The following is a 17,482-nucleotide window of genomic DNA, read 5'->3' as shown; positions in this document are numbered from 1 at the left end:
TGTGTCTTCCTCAATCTCGGGTCCTCTACCAGAGGCCTTGGAGTTTGAGGGTTCTTCGCAGTATCTTAGCTGTTCCTAGCACTGCGCTCTTCTGGACTGAGATCTCTGATGTTGTTCCTGGGATCTGTTGGAGCCACTCTCCCAGTTTGGGGGTCACAGCCCCGAGGGTGCCGATTACCACGGGGACCACTGTCTATAGCACTATATATATACTATATATATATACTATATATATACTACCTGCACTTCACGCTGAGAGTGCAGGTCTACTTGTGGTTCCCAGAGTTTCCAAAAGTAGAATGGGAGGCAGAGCCTTTAGCTATCAAGCTACTGTCCTATGGAACCAGCTCCCAGTCTGGGTTTAGGAGTCAGACACTGTACTTTTAAGGCTAGACTTAAAACCTTCCTGTTTGAGGAAGCTTATAGGGTTGGTTCAGGTAACCCCTACCCCAACCCTCCCCTCCTCGCATGCATATTCCACCATTAAATGTCACTAACTTCGTGCTCTCTCTCTCACCTTGTTTGTGCTCTCTCTCTCCCTGTGCCTTTTGCAGGTGTTTTGCAGGTATATTGCTGATGTGCAGTTAATGGCACCACCAACCTGCAGTGTCTATTTGTTATTTATTGTTGCAATTCTTCTCTTTCTCCTCTCCACTGTTGCCAAGTGCTTGCTCATAAGGGATTTGTTGGGTTTTTGTTTTTTGTAAAGTGCCTTGAGATGAATGAATTGTGATTTGGCGCTATACAAATAAAACTGAATTGAACTGAATTATTATTAGACATTAGATTTTAGACAAAGAGACTTGTGGTGACTTTCTCTTTGTTTCTGAGGCCCAAAGATGATTACTTCAGTCTTGTCTCGGTTTAATGGAAGAAAGTTATTTTGCATCCACACAGTAATTTGTTCAGTGCAGTGACAGTAAATTGACTCACCTGTAAGTGATATGTAAATCTGAGTGTCATCTGCATAGTTATGGTAGGACACATTATTGCTGCGTATTAAAGATTAAACAAAAGGGGTCCCAAGTTGGACTTCAAGGCCATTTAGTCTGAGACACAGTTACCAATTTCAACAAAGGACAGAACTTAAACCATTTAAGTGCAGCACCAGAGATGCCTATTTAGTCCACTAACCGTTGTAATAGTCTCACATGCGCCACTGTCAAAAGCAGCTTTCAATTCCAACAGTACTGGAGATGGTCTCCTCAATGTTTTTGTCATTGACAAGTGTAAAATACGTGTCCTGGATGGCTGCACATTTGTTGTGTTGTGCAGTTTACTGCTTGTTTAATAACCTGTTTAATACCCTGAACCATGTCATTAAAAAAATAGTGAAAACTTATTGCATTTAGATGTTGAAATGTTCAAGTTCTGATGGCAATGGAGTTTATTAATTTTGTTTACTGTGACAAACAGGGCACATGAGTAGTTACTACTGTTTGTGACGATTTCAGGAAAATACATTTCTCACAGCAGACATTTCTTGCTCACTGCGTGAGGTTACAGCCCTGTAGCCCCTCTGAAAAAGAAGTTGTGTGAATCAGAGAAGACTAGCCCCATGGTATAATTTACATATTCGTACCTTAAAGCAGGCATCACGAAGGCTGGAAAGGAAGTGGCGTTCCACAAACTTAGAGGAAATTTTTCTAGCCTGGAAAAACAGTCTACTAACATATAAAAAAGCTCTCCGTAAAGCCAGAACTGCATACTATTCATCACTAATAGAGGAAAATAAGAACAATCCCAGGTTTCTTTTCAGCACTGTAGCCAGGCTGACAAAAAGTCACAGCTCTGTTGAGCCCAGTGTTCCCTTAGCTCTCAGCAGTGATGAATTTATGAGTTTCTTTACAAATAAAATCACAACTATTAGAGATAAAATTCAGCAGATGCTTCCTATACCTGCAATAAATGAATCTTTTACTACAGTAGCTCTTGAATCATCTGTAGGACCTCAGTTATGTTTAGACTGCTTCTCTCCCATAGATCTCTCTGAATTTACATCAGTAGTAGCTTCATCTAAATCATCAACGTGTCTCTTAGACCCCATCCCGACTAGACTGCTTAAAGGCACCCTGCCATTAATGAACTCATCTTTATTGGACTTGGTAAATTTATCTCTAGTATCAGGCTACATACCACAGGCCTTTAAGACTGCAGTAATCAAACCTTTACTCAAAAAGCCTAGTCTTGATCCAGGTGTCTTGGCTAATTATAGACCAATCTATCCAACCTGCCATTTATTTCTAAAATCCTAGAAAAAGCTGTTGCTAAGCAGCTATCAGACCACTTACACAGGAATGAACTATTTGAAGATTTTCAGTCAATATTTAGAGCACATCATAGTACAGAAACAGCACTGTTGAAAGTTACCAACGATCTTCTCTTAGCCTCAGATAATGGACTTGTTTCAATACTTGTCCTCCTAGACCTTAGTGCAACATTCCACACCATTGACCACAACATCTTATTACAGAGACTGGAGCATGTGATTGGTATCAGAGGAACAGCGTTAAAGTGGTTCCAATCGTATTTATCGGACAGATTCCAGTTTGTTCATGTCCATGATGAAAGTTAGTTATGGAGTTCCACAAGGCTCCGTGCTAGGACCGATTCTGTTCACCCTGTACATGCTTCCTTTAGGATATGTCATTAGGAAGCACTCTATTAATTACCACTGCTATGCAGATGACACTCAGTTATATCTATCTATTAAACCTGTTAACACAAACCAATTAACCAGACTTCAAGCCTGTCTAACTGACATAAAGGCCTGGATTTTTTACTTTTAAACTCGGAGAAAACAGAAGTCATTATATTTGGGCCAAAAAATCTCAGAAATAACTTTTCTAAAATTATAGCTACTCTAGATGGCATAACCCTGGCCTCTAGCACTACTGTAAAAAACCTTGGAGTTATTTTTGACCAGGACATGTCCTTTAACTCACACATAAAACAAATCTCTAGAACTGCATTCTTTCACCTGCGCAACATTTCCAAAATTAGGAGCTTCCTGTCTCAAAATGATGCAGAAAAACTAGTCCATGCATTTGTTACCTCAAGGCTAGATTACTGTAACTCATTACTATCTGGATGTCCCAATATCTCCATAAAAAGCCTCCAATTAATCCAGAATGCCGCAGCCAGAGTCCTGACAGGAACTAGCAAGAGAGATCATATTTCTCCTATATTGGCTTCTCTTCATTGGCTCCCTGTAAAATATAGAATAGAATTTAAAATCCTTCTTCTCACATACAAATCCCTTCATAATCAAGCTCCTTCATACCTTACAGACCTCATAGTACCATTTTATCCCTATAGAGCACTTCACTCTCAGAATGCAGGTCTACTTGTGGTTCCCAGAGTTTCCAGAAGCAGACTGGGAGGCAGAGCCTTTAGTTATCAAGCTCCTCTCTTATGGAACCAGCTCCCAGCCTGGGTTCAGGAGGCAGACACTCTCTATACTTTTAAGGCTAGACTTAAAACCTTCTTCTTTGACAAAGCATATAGTTAGGGCTGGCTTCAGGCAACCCTGAACCATCCCTTAGTTATGCTGCTATAGGCCTAGACTGCCCGAGGACCATCGGTGCACTGAGCTCCCCTACCCTAAACCCCTCCTTTCCCTTCCCCTCCCTTCTCTTCTCTCCTCCCACCTCATGTATATTCCACCATTGAATGTTACTAACCTTGTGCTCTCTCTCTCCCCTAGTTTGTGCTCTCTCCCTCTCTCTCTGTACCTGCAGGAGTTGATTTGGAGTTGATTTGACGTCCTGGAGCTGTATATCGCTGATGTGCAGTTACTGGTCCCACCAATCTGCAGTGTCTATTTGTTGTTTATTGTTGCTGTTCTTTTCTCTCTGCTCTATCCACTCACCCCAACCGGTCGAGGCAGATGGCTATACAAATAAAACTGAATTGAATTGAATTGCTACCTCCAGCTCTGTGTCCTGTCTTTTTCTCAGTGCCACTGTCTCTAAACCATACAGCATTGATGATCTCACCACTGTCTTGTCCACCTTTTCTGTCATTCTTGCTGACACTCTTTTGTCACACATCACAATTCAATTCAATTCAATTCAATTTTATTTGTATAGCGCCAAATCACAATACAAATCATCTCAAGGCACTTTACAAAAACTAAAACTAAAAACCCAACAATTCCCTTATGAGCAAGCACTTGGCGACAGTGGAGAGGAAAAAACTCCCTTTAACGGAAGAAAAAAAAACCTCCAGCAGAACCGGGCTCAGTTTGGGCGGCCATCTGCCTCGACCGGTTGGGGTGAGTGGATAGAGCAGAGAGAAAAGAACAGCAACAATAAACAACAAATAGACACTGCAAGGTGGTGGGGCCAGTAACTGCACATCAGCGATAAACAGCTCCAGGACCAGGGACACCTGCAGAAGGTACAGAGAGAACAGAGAGAGAGGGAGAGAGCACAAACTAGGGGAGAGAGAGAGCACAAGGTTAATAACATTCAATGGTGGAATATACATGAGGTGGGGGGAGAGAAGAGAGAGGAGGGGAAGGGAAGGGGGGGGGTTAGGGTAGGGGAGCTCAGTGCACCGATGGTCCTCGGGCAGTCTAGGCCTATAGCAGCATAACTAACTAAGGGATGGTTCAGGGTTGCCTGAAGCCAGCCCTAACTATATGCTTTGTCAAAGAGGAAGGTTTTAAGTCTAGCCTTAAAAGTACAGAGAGTGTCTGCCTCCTGAACCCAGGCTGAGAGCTGGTTCCACAGGAGATTCCTGTCTAACCTCATCTGTCAGCCTGTCCATCACCACAGCAAACAAGAAGGGGCTCAAAGCCGATCCTTGGTGCAGTCCCACCTCCACCTTGAACTCCTCTGTCACCCCTACAGCACACCTCACCACTGTCTTACAGCTCTCATACATGTCCTGCACCACTCGAACATACTTCTCTGCCACTCCAGACTTCCTCATACAAAACCACAGCTCCTCTCTCTGCACCCTGTCATACGCTTTTTCCAGATCTACAAAGACACAATGCAGCTCCTGGCCTTCTCTGTACTTCTCCATCAGCGTTCTCAAAGCAAATATTGCATCTGTGGTTCTCATTCTTGGCATGAAACCATACTGCTGCTCACAAATGCTCACTTCTGACCTCAGCCTATCCTCCACTACTCTTTCCCATAACGTCATTGTGTCATCAGCTTTATTCCTCTGTAGTTTTCACAACTCTGCACGTCTCCCTTGTTCTTAAAAATGGGCACCAGTACACTTCTCCATTCCTCAGGCATCCTCGCACTCTCTCTCAAGATCTTGTTAAGTACCCCATTCAAAAACTCTACTGCCACCTCTCCTAAACAATTTGTGTTTAGAGGGTTAAGGTCGATCTCGATAAGAGTTGGCCATTTTTTGTTCGATATGGACTTCCTGCCAATCATGCAGCAGAATTATAAGACTAAGCAGCAAGGCACAACTTTAGCACGTGGTTACAGTTACCAGCCACTTGTGATATAACTTTAGTCTAACAACTCATTTTATCATTGTTTTGACAGAAAGCACAAACAGCCAAGGATAATGAAAATAATACCGCGCTGAACCAATTATGTGGCTGGAAAAAAGTTACAGCATGGCAGTTAGGTTGATGCACACAGCACAGAGCATGGATTGGCAGCAGTTCACATGCTAATGTTTGGGCTGCTGTTGCTGCGTAAGCCAGTACAATGTACCCCTATGAAGTCACAGCTCAGAGTTTGCAGCCTCAGTCGTTCACTGATTTTTCCTTATAACCTAACTAATAATTGTTTGCAGAAATCCCCGCAATTTCGCAAGAACCGCAAATATCCTCCACAATTTCGTAGCAATGTATTATTTTTCATGCGTTTTAAAGATAAATGATTAAGAACATGTTATGTGATGGATGGGTGTGGTGAAGGATTGAGCAGGACCCAAATGCAGGACAGTCCTAGGAGAACACTCCTATGGCAAGCACTATAGCAGCCATCAATGCAACTCTGCCACTAGGCATTGAAACAAAATCAACTACTAACTGTCCACAGGACACTCCACCATAAAACTCTCTCCTTCTCTAACTCAGGCACGATAAGAACAAACATTAATTCTCCAGCGAGGAACAAAGGAAATTGGCATGTATTTATACACTAAAACAAAAGACTAATAGAACGCAGGTGACACTAATTCAAATAACGGAACATGAAGCTACCATAGGTCACCAGGAGCCTCGGAAACCAAAATAAAAGTCCAAAACTGGAAACATAACTCTCCCATCACAACAGAACAATATAATTTACTAATTTAGGTCACTAATTATTTACTAATGGTGTATTAAGCTGAGTTTGAAACGAAATTAAAGTGTTTTGGGAGCATATTTAAGGTTTAAACTATCAAAATAGGCATTCATAGGCATTTTTTTACCACATACAAAATTTGCAGTGTTTCACAATTTGCGGGTGCTCTAGGATCGTAACCCCCGCAAATTTCGGGGGTTTACTGTACATCAAGAGTAGGAGCCTGATTAAAGAAGATGAACAGAACAGAAAATATTGGCAACTCAAGTGTTGCCATTAATGGACACAGCCCGGGGCTCAAAACACAAAAGCATTGTTGAGAGTAAGGGTCTGAGGATATTTAAACTTGGAAAAGAACCAGAGTAGCATGCACTGCAAAACATAAATGTACCGTGTTTTCTGGACTATAAGTTGCACCAGAATATTAGTCACTTTTAGCAAACACAGCCTTGCTGAACAGAGCAAAGCATATATAAGTCGCTTAGGTGTATAAGTTGCATCTCTAATTATACTAACTATAGTCAAAATTAGCCTATAAAGAACGTAGCCTAAGCATAACAACAGGCAGAAGTGCATTACCAAATTCATTCATCTGTGTCAAGTAATGTTAAACAACTGTGAAAACATCAAGGTGGAGGGAGAGGAAGCCGCGCCTCGTCCTCCTCTCTCAGGTTGACTGAATACCGTTTCTCGCGCCAAACTGTGTTTCAGCTGCAGACTTTATTACCTGCACTTTGAAGTCTGCAGTATAGCTCTTTTTTTGGGGCCGCATATTCACTAGGAGATAGAGTTTAGCGTGAACATAAACATTTTTACTTTTTTTAGCATACGATATTACCTTTAATTGAGTTGTGTGCCAACAGTGCCATCTATCACTAGCGACTACTCGACGGAGATTGTAAATATACATAAATATTCACTGTATAAGTCGCACTACAAGCCAGAGGAGTAAAAAAAGTGTGACTTAAAGAGTCCAGAAAATACTGTATATTTGACAGGAATATACGAATGTTCCACTAAAAACAGGTAATATCACTAACCTTTTTTACTAGAGCCCGACCCCTGGGGCCAATGCTGATATCGATAATATGAAGTAAAAAAAAAATCCAATATCGATATATCAACTGATATTATGTGTATATTATAGTACAATACCAGTCAAAAGTTTGAATACACTTGCACAGGCAATGATATTTCAATGCGTGTGTCCAAACTTTTGACTGGTACTGTATATAGAATACAGTATACATAAACGCATTTTAAATGCACATTAAAAAATGTTAATATTGGCAGCATATCACTTGCTGCACAACAGAATTAGTTTATCTATTTGGAAGTGACCAAAGAATTTACTTTCTGTAAAACCTCAAAGCTTTAATATTTTATTTGTAGATTCAAGATTTATGAATTACAATTTTGTTTTATTTATTTGGAGTTGACCAAACTTAGTGTGTTCTCCTGTAACATTTAAGGCTTTTGACTGTTCAGAAAACATTTATTTATTATATATAACTATTTTACTTATTTGAAATACACTTATATAACATATTATGTTTCCCGTGTTCAATTTTCATAAGAAAATAAATTATATTTAAATCAAAATTAACCTTATATATTTAAATACCACTTAGGAATAAAAAAAAGAACTTTTGATCGATATAAACTTTTGGTTTATATCGTGATATATATATCGATACTGACTGATATGAAAAAAATTATCGCGATAAGATTTTATACCATATCGCCCAGCCATGTCATCCAGTGTTTCCCCATCCAAAGTAAAATAGTGCATATGACATGCTGGAATTGGTTCTTGAGCAGCAGCCTGTAATACTTGTGAGAATAATTATAATTATTATATAATTAGCCTTCATCTGAAATACAATCCTTGTAAGCATGCAACCAAACATAACTTCAATGGGGATTTTTAAACTATGGAGGTATGGCAAATGGTCAACATGGTACAAAATAACAGCTGAGCAGTATTACAGAACTTCAGTGGGTAGAAGTGAGGACGTGGCTTCCTGCTGGGTGGTTTAACCTTCCCTGTCAGTTACACAGGACCCTGGCTCCTTAACACAGCTGACACGTGATTAATTTTAGCCAGATATTTGACCTTGAATGCCCAGGCATCCTCAAAACCACCAGCAACTTCCCCTCTAACACTACCCACCCCATACCCAGCAGACAGTATTCACTCCCACCTCCCTCATGTAACTTGTGTTCATGTATACCCACAAACACCCATAAACCACACACCGCCAAGGCAGACACCAGGCTCTGCTTTAAAGCTGTAAGTCAAAAATATCATGATAATGTTGCATAGCGTCTCGTTAATGTTCTGCATGTAAAAATGTATCAAGCTAAACGCTGTTTTCTTCGCTAGAAGTATCTATGTTACACTGCTGAAATAAGCAACTACATCTGGTGTCTACTAGTAGGGTATACTGGCACATTTTAAACTGTCAGCTATGTTTTCTCATTAACTACCTTAAAATAAAGAAAGGTAACGACGTTGAATTACAATGATTTCAAACTGGCTTATATTGAAAAATATTTTTAATGTAATTTTGATCAAATAAATCAGCCAGAAATTGAATTGCAGAAATTAGGTTTCATGTTGTCAAACAATTGCCTAGGGACATAAATATCACAATAGCTTAATTATATCGCGATAAACACCAGCATAACTTATTAGGTGACATACAGTCAAACAGACTAGACACAAAATGAAATATGTCTAAGTTGACTGGCATTGAATTTCAATCTTAATGTCATGCCATTTAGTTATACTTTTCTATTAGTATGTCCTGACTGACATAACACAAGCCTACACACTGCTTCGAAAAACACACGTTTAAAGCAGATACCAGGAATCAATGCAGCCTCGTTTCCGTCCGAAGCAGCGGGTAGATATCATTTCCATATGCCTGCACTGAGCGGTACGTTAACACTGTTGCTAGCTCGCTATGTGGTAAATAGGTTTTGCAGCTTTCCAAAATGAGTAAACAGACTGCAGGCTCGTCGAGGCTTTTTATGCGTTACAACCACACCAGTAAATGTCAGCAAGTTGCTCATGCGTAAACTCAGCATGCTGTTTTTCCAACGCGTCACCAAAGCTGATGGCACTGAACACCTCGTGGCTTACCTGAAGAAGAGTCAACAATGTCCTGCGTAACTTCAAACGTTTTGAACAGTTTCCACGAATATATTGGTCCGTGTTGTGCAACTCCGACTGACAGACCCCCTCCCCCGAGTCTCACACTCTCTCTCACACTCTCTCTCTCTCTCTCTCTCTCTCTGTCTCTGTCTCTGTCTCTGTCTCCCCTGTTTTGTGGCGCTGCTGCCACGCAGGCTTGCAGTTTTCAGACAACTTAGTGAATGAGAGGAGGGATACTTCAAAAGTCTAAAACCTCGGCATAGTAAAGTGGTGGTGAGGTTGTGGCAAGTGTTCTTTCAAAAGTAGGTCAAACGTCACAGCTCCCTCTCGCCTCACTCAGCCCCCTCCATGTGGGATGTGGCTATTGTTTTGATAATATACACGTGAAACAAAGTAGAATAAAAACATAAGTCGCTGCAGGCTGTTATCACAGGGCATTCTTCCACATTTTTTATTTCATCATCTTTAGACAGCACTATATATTCACCCCAGGACCTTAGATAAGATTTAAGAAATACCCTTCTGAGGGTTGTAAGTCCAAGTATTTTCCACCATCATCAAAACACCATATGAAGCCCTATGTCGTGGAAGAATGCTGTTCATCCACGCACAGGAGCTCCACACATTTGAATAATCTGTTACAAAGGGGAATCTGAACATATAAACAAAAATATAGTGCAATACAATTTCTTAAAATAGATGTATTTATTTATTGTTAGAATCTTTATGCTGCAGATATTTCTGAGGTCTCTGAGGTCATGTTCCTTGTATTGTATGGAATGTACTTTTGGAAGCAATCTGGTGGGAAAATATGTCACTGAGAAACTTGTATTTTTAAATGTAGGTCTCAGATTAAGTATGCCATATAATGTATTCAAATGCATATAAATGTTAGCATGTTGTAGGCATAATGTTGGCCTGTGCTCAAATACACAGCCAGGGGCTGATCATATTTTGTGTTTAATTTATGGTTCTGGAAACACTGAAATTTAATGCAGACATATCTTTCTACCAAGGTAGCTACAATATATACCATAATTTACAGGCTGAGTAACCACAATAAATTGTATTTTGTGCAAAAAAGGTGCAAATTGTGAAAAATTTAACAGCATCTATGGGTGAGATTGCAGAAAGCAATTGTCTGTGCACCCCTCACATCCCACCCCCTCATTTTGAAGCACGATAGAGGGTATGGTGGCTGTCACTTTTAAAAACTACACACAATTAAGAGCCAGAGCCAGTGTTTGGTTTGTCCATTATGGTCTACTGTAGAAACATTTTGATGCAACATAGCATCATCAACATCATCATCTCCATGAAAGGAGACCCACTTATGATGTAGATGTAAATTTTCTCATACATGTATTTCTTAGGCATGAATGTATTATAAAACAAGACTCATACATTGAGCCATAACATGATTTGTAATCAGCTTGTGTCTTCTTATGGTTGTTGCTTCTGGTCCCCTTCCATGAACATATTTTTACTTGGTTTTAGGTTTTGTTTTGTTTTTTTGCATCCTGATGTGGTTGCTTTGTGTCTTTTTGTAATTTTTCATATTTTTGTAGTCATTTTGCTGTCATTGGGGTAAATTTCTGTAATTTATTAGTCATTATTCATCTGTTTTTTTGTTGTTTTTGTTGTATTTATTTACCTTGTTCTGCGGCTTTTTGCAATAATTTTGTAGTCATTTGACTGACTTTCCATTGAAAGTTTTCTATGCTATAGCCTATACATCATAGAATACGACATAATTATTAATAATAGTAATTATTATTATTAATAATATTACTGTTAAACCTACATCACACACATTAATGCCTATATGAGCAAGATCAGTTACACAGTTAAGTTTGTTCTATCAAACCATAATTTATTCTTTGAAATTAATATTGGCACACAATATCAATCGTTTACACTTAATTGTGGTTGTTTTAAGCACATTTTTGATAATTAATCTCCAATAACACTTCACAAAAGCTATACAAGCTGTATCATCGCAGGGTATAGGTAAAATGCAAAATGTAAAATCGCCCATATTGGCAAAATATATTATCACGCGACTAACTGTCGTCTACGACAGGTATCATGGAAGCTGTAGTTTCTAGAAGTAGAATGCTCAATATTATAAAGCCACACGTCTTTTACAATAGAACTACAGGTCCCAGAGGCGCGAGGTAAGGCGTGATCAACGGCGTGTGGACAGGCCATGGCGTTGTACTGCTCTGAGTGGCAGGCTAGCGTCAGAAAAACACCTCGGAACAAACGCGTCTGCGCACTGTAATCTGCTGTCAGCCACGCCGGGCCAAGAAATAAGGATGGGGTCTCGCATCAAGTAAGAATGTTTACCCGCTGGTTTCTTTGAGGATGTTAGCAGCCAGCTGTTTTGTTCATTTTCTTCCAGCGCGACACTGGAGAAATAGTGTCATTCAAGGCCCTGACTTGTTGCCGCTTCGGCTAAAAACACTGGTAGCACTTCACTGTAACTGGGACAGAAAGACAATGCATTTAAAATGTCTCTTACGGTGGTGAGGTCTAGTAGTCATTTACCATCTGATAAGATATGTGGCCTGGGACAGGTTGGGGGCAGCTGCCAGCTGTATGTTATGGAACATGTCTCCACAGGCTATGAACAGCTAATGTAAACAGGGTTGCTAACATTAACTGACAGCTTTCCCTCATAAACCGGGTTCTAGTTTTCAGGGCTGTGCAGAATAAAAATGCTGGGGTTTGACAGATGTCCTTGTGTTTGCCTGTAGTCTAATTTCACTCTTGGCATAATGGAAGTGTTGTAGGGCAGTGACTAACGTTGTTAAACTTTGTATTTATGGGAGATTAGCTATGTATTGAGTTCATCTGTACCATCAGAATAGTGCAATTCAGTAACGACTTTTTGAGTTTTAGAAGTATTATCTGAAGTACACTCTTTAGATATTTTTGTTGGTTAATCACCCCAGTGTATTATTCATTAGCAACAACATGTTGCATAGGATGTTCACTTCACAAAACAATATTTCTGATGGCAACCAGTCTAATAACATTGGACTAAAGCAGGGGAGCTGCAGTGGTTGTTCAGGGGAGCTGCAGTGGTTGTTCGTCTGATTTTGACTTTGGCTGACTTTGGGCATCATGTTGTTTTAAATGTCATTTGAGATATAAAAAAAGTTATTGGGGTAGAGAAAAAGTGGTGGGATCTTATCTACATGGCTGTTTGTCTTTCTATGTCCAATCAGTTCAGTTTATGACAGGGGGACTCCAGTCAGGATGTAGACACATATCAAGGATAAGTAAAGCAAACACAAAGCCTTAGCAAAGCCTTAGAATACTTTTGTGAATGAGATTGTTTTCATTTTGAAATTATTTAACTACCAAATCTTCAACACAGAGTGTCCAAAAAGTAAAGTGGCCTGAATATATATATGTATGTATATGTAACAATAATAATGTTTTATATAATTTTAGTATTTATATCAGATGCAGTAAGCAATATGTTAATATTATAGGACACACGAAAATGTTTAGGAAGAGAAATGGTGTTAATAATAAGTTTGAAACAAACTGGACTGTGCAGAGAACATACTGATGAACTGTCTTCTCTCTTACAGGGATAGTCCAGAGTCCACTTTTGAGATGTATCTGGAGGTAGCCCAGCCAGGCGCACACAGTTCTGGTAAGTCTGTGAAGGCTATAGTGAAAGTAAATATGTAGTAGACTACATATGGAGAACATGCAAACTCCACATAAATGCCCCAGTGGGCTCACATTTGAACCCAGAAACCTGTTGCTGTGTGGTGACAGTGCTAACCATTGTTATGTCGTGCTGCCCCTAAGCACATCAGTCTATTTTTGCGTACTCCATTTTACATGAGGGGCTGTTGTCCCTCTCTAATTGCTGTCTGCTCCATGTTTAGAAAACTGTTTCACCTCCTGCAATGTAAATATGAAATGATAGCTGAGGTGTTGTGTCTGCAACTTATATTTCAGCTTACAGGATGAATATGTTCCAAATTGAATTAAAAAAATAATGCAATTTCTTTTCTTCATGACTGATTACTTAAACTTACCAAGCGTTTATATGTAAAAGATTGAGTTGAATATTTTACAAATGTGGATTTACATAGTGAGCAGGCTTATAAATTATGGGACAAATATATACAAATATTATGATATACAGTATCTCACAGAAGTGAGTACACCCCATCATTTACGAACCACCAGGAATGAGGGTGGGTGAGTAAAAATGGCTGTAATTCCTAAATTTATTTTAATCCATATTTATACTTTACAAAGTTGCAACTCAATTTTTAAATAACTTGAAACTTTAAATAGAATATTGTGAGGTGATTAGCACTGTTGCCTTCCAGCAAGAACGTTCTGGGTTCAAATTCCATTCAACCCTAGGGCCTTTCTGTGTGGCCTTTGCATGTTCTCCACATGTCTGCATTGGTTTTCTCTGGGTTTTCCAGCTTCCTCCCACTTTCCAAAAACGTGCAGTTTGGGGTTAGGTTAATTGGTGACTCTAAGTTGCGTCTAGGTGTGAATGTAAGTCTGAGTGTCTCTGTGTCAGCCTTGTATAGACTGCTGATCTGTCCAGGGTGCACTTGTGAAGTGCACTATTTTCTGTTTCATGTTCAACAGAGCAAACACAATGTTTTTGATTTTTGATGTGACTACAGAAATTTTGAGTTGACAAAATACTGAAACAGTAACCTAATAATTTGTTGCATACCCTTTAGTGACAATCTCTGCAGTCAAGCTCTTTTTGTAAATCTCAGTGAGACATATACACTTCACAACTTCCAGTTTGGCACAAACTTTGACAGACGGCTCCCAGTCTCTCAGGTTTGATGTCTGCCTTCTCCCAACTGTCAGCTCATAGATGTTTAGCTTGATGTACATCAGGACTCATAGCAGCCAGTTCACTGCGCTGCACTGTTCTGATCCATTACTGGTGCTTTTCGATGCATGTTTGGGTTATTACCCTGTTGGAGGAGCCATGAGCTCAGACTGAAAGAGAGTTCAGTATGTTTTCCTCCTCAATGCTTTGATAATCTTGTTTTATTCTGCTTGTTTAATATAGCAAAAGCAAAGCAAAGCAACCCCATAGCATAACTGAGCATTATCCAAAATTCACAGTGGTAATAATGATTTTTTTTTTCCCGTTGTGTTTTCTGCTGTGAACATAGAGCTTATGTGATTGATTAAGAAGCTCTCATTCTCCCAGAAGTGTTGCCACTTATCACCATACATTTTAGAAAACTCCAGTCAGGGTTTTCTCTCAGAAACGGGTCTTTCTGGTACACTTCCATCTTAAAAGCCAAGTATAATGCAACTGTGTTCAATGTGGTGCACACAATGATACAAACAGCTCAATGTGTTTTCTCCATTTAAATAGACTTATTAAATTATAAAACTGAACATGCATTGATACTACTTAAAGTCTGCTTGAAATATCACTACAATCTAATTAGTAGATTCAGAGATCAAGAGTTAAGCAGAACAGATCAAACACATCCAATCTTTCATCTTAAAGTAGCTTATGTATTCATAAACATTTAGATAAGTATTTAGAAATATTTACACACACTGGGTTTGCAAATTAAAAACGTTGGAAAAAACATGGCTTACAAAACTAAATGCAAAATGGTGGTTTGTCTTTTTGAGAGTTTTTTATTCTGCTGTATGTGACTAATTTCCTGGGTACTGAGGCTTTAGGCTGTGTTTCTGAGAATTTCTTCATGTGTCTCTTATCATTTCCTGTTCACTTGTGAGGATGACAGATCCATCTTTGTGGCCCACAGTTCTTCTTTTGTGTAGCTTCTGGTGTGTTTAAAACTGAAATCTTTTAGACAGCTTCATACATTCACTTCAGACCATCAGATAGGTATTTTTACACAGAGCTGAAATAACTTAGTATTTCAATTAATTAATAGAAATTGCACATAAGTTTGAGATGAAGAGGGTTATTTACAAATTTGAGTCGAGCAAAATGTGTTGTTTTGACAACATGAGGTTTATAAACATTTGATGTGTAAAGGTAATATTTAGCAATGTTTTCTAACAACTCTCTAATACCCTTTTTCTATTTGCAAACACATTTTTGTGACATGAGGCATCAGTTTAACACTCCATCTTCCGTCCGTCTTGGAGAGAACATGTAGGGACATTGGAGGAGAGACATTCCAGAAAATAGACAAAACAGAAATTATTTGCATTTGTGTCGACTTCAACATGAGATAAAATGACAATAAAAATGATTGGTTATCATTAAAAATCTAATCTAGGGCATCCATAGTATTTCAATGATCAGGTTGCAGCCTGGCATTTCTCACCCACACAGCAGCAGCCTGTGACTACAGTTTTGTAGAGCTGTTTCGAAGCCACAGACTAGAATGCACTCTGTGAGCCTCCTGGTGAACGTCATCTCCATAGCAGACATTGAGTGATTTCCTAAACAATAAGCGCTGGATCACCAGAGACCTGAAGAAGCTATTGAACAGGAAGAAGAGAAGCTTCATGGAAACACACCTGCTGTACTGAAGAACAGGCAGAGAGACTGAAAGTGCGACTGAGGGACAACAAAGATCCTTATAGGTGGATGCTAGAAAATTATGTGAGATCTAGTATGAAAAAATATCACAGGTTTTAGGCTAAGAAGAATCGGACTCAGGGAAACATAAGCAGAGCCAATGAACTGAACATATTCTTTTTTTTAAATTATTTTTTGGGCAGTTTTTGCCTTTATTTTGATAGGACAGTAGAGAGACAGGAAATTAGTGGAGAGAGTGGAAGAGAGAGGGAAGACATGCAGGTTGTATAACGGCCAGCTTGGGAGTCGAGCCGGCGTATATGGATGGGCGCACTATTGCTACACCACCAGCGGCCCCCCAGCTGAACATATTCTTCTACAGGTCCAGCACCTCGGCTGCTGTCCTGTCTTTCTATTCCAGCCACATGGACCCTACACCCTCCCTACAGCTGCATCCTCTCATACCTCATCAGGAATCAGAGCTGGTGGTTTTTGTTGCCCTTATCCCCATTCCTCAACTCCTATCAGGGACTTCAACCCAGCTCCATCACCACTTAACCCCCCTGTTTTCCACCATGTCCAGTAACATGGAGGGGTCCTCTAACCTCCTTAGCCCCCTCTGTCCAGTAGCCAGGGGAAGATGGAGAGGCTAAACTACAAGGATGTCCTGTCCTGATACCATCAGCCCACAAGTCCTGAAGGCCTGTACTAAATCGCTGCATGTAATTCCACAGCACTGCTTTAACCTCTGCTGGAGACGAGGGAAGGTTCCAGTGCTGTTGAAGACATCTTGCCCTGTTCTGGTGCCAAACAAGTCATTTCCATCTCGAGAGACTGGTGTTGGCTTATCTCAGACCTCAGGTGAGTGCCTATGTAGACCCACTGCAGTTTCCGTATTGCCCTCAAGCTGGAATGAACAATGCTTTCATCTGCCTTCTTCAGCAAGCTCTTCCTCAAAGCTGGCAGCTTTGTGCCTTTAACAATATAGTCTGTCCTGTTGAGAAAAATGCACCATGAAGAAGGTAGCCTCCACAACCTCCTGGATTACTAACAGACAGACCAGTTTGCACAGCTGCAGGGATGTGTGTCTGAATGAACAGTCAGCAGCACAGCAGGGAACTGTCCTCTTACTTTCCCCTTCTCCCTATAATCCTCTGACTTTCAGTACAATTCTTCAGAAGTTTTCAGATGACTCTGCAATTGGGAATTGTGTTAGTATTGGACATTTGAAGAGGAGGACAGAGGCCTGGTAGACTGCTTTGTGGTGTGCTGCAGGATGCTCTTCCTGTGAGGAAGACAAATGGGGTGGTTGTGGAACTCAGAAGGACCAGGACTAAGCTCAAATACTGTTTGCATTGTCATAGAGCAGTTGAAGGTAGTGAAGGGCTACAGATGACTATGAGTCTACCTTCACACTAGATTGGTCTGGAAAAGCAACACAGACCTAAGACCCAGAGACCCAAGATCCAGAGCCCATGATATGCTCAGCTATTCATGAAGGTAAATGCTTGGCCTTTCTCTCAA

At 40.0% G+C, this 17,482-nt stretch overlaps 2 protein-coding genes across 14 annotated transcripts in view; one reads left to right on the top strand and one right to left on the bottom strand.

The window, feature by feature from the left end:
• The window catches only part of nek6 (NIMA-related kinase 6), a 40,993-nt gene extending 31,258 nt beyond the window's left edge, over positions 1 to 9,735 (bottom strand). For 2 of the 4 annotated variants that reach the window (XM_026297337.2, XM_026297336.2), the window contains exon 1: positions 9,418 to 9,735. The gene's annotated coding sequence lies outside the window, so the exon portion shown is untranslated. Of the gene's footprint in view, positions 1 to 9,139; positions 9,334 to 9,417 lie in introns of those variants that run through there. The other 2 variants (XM_026297335.2, XM_026297339.2) reach the window with 2 other exon arrangements.
• The window catches only part of dennd1a (DENN/MADD domain containing 1A), a 54,655-nt gene continuing 44,980 nt past the window's right edge, over positions 7,808 to 17,482 (top strand). Inside the window, exons 1-3 of one of the 10 annotated variants that reach the window (XM_026297331.1) lie at positions 11,535 to 11,764; positions 13,035 to 13,099; positions 16,693 to 16,819. Coding sequence is in view for 9 of the 10 variants with exons in the window: in XM_026297332.1 (XP_026153117.1) it covers positions 11,748 to 11,764; positions 13,035 to 13,099 (82 nt within the window). In the remaining variant the exon portion in view is untranslated. Of the gene's footprint in view, positions 8,563 to 11,528; positions 11,765 to 13,034; positions 13,100 to 16,692; positions 16,820 to 17,482 lie in introns of those variants that run through there. The other 9 variants (XM_026297327.2, XM_026297332.1, XM_026297333.1 and 6 more) reach the window with 9 other exon arrangements.

Source organism: Mastacembelus armatus, chromosome 12 (genome assembly GCF_900324485.2).
Source record: "Mastacembelus armatus chromosome 12, fMasArm1.2, whole genome shotgun sequence".
Lineage (NCBI taxonomy): Eukaryota > Metazoa > Chordata > Actinopteri > Synbranchiformes > Mastacembelidae > Mastacembelus > Mastacembelus armatus.
This window is presented reverse-complemented; position numbering and strand designations above follow the sequence as displayed.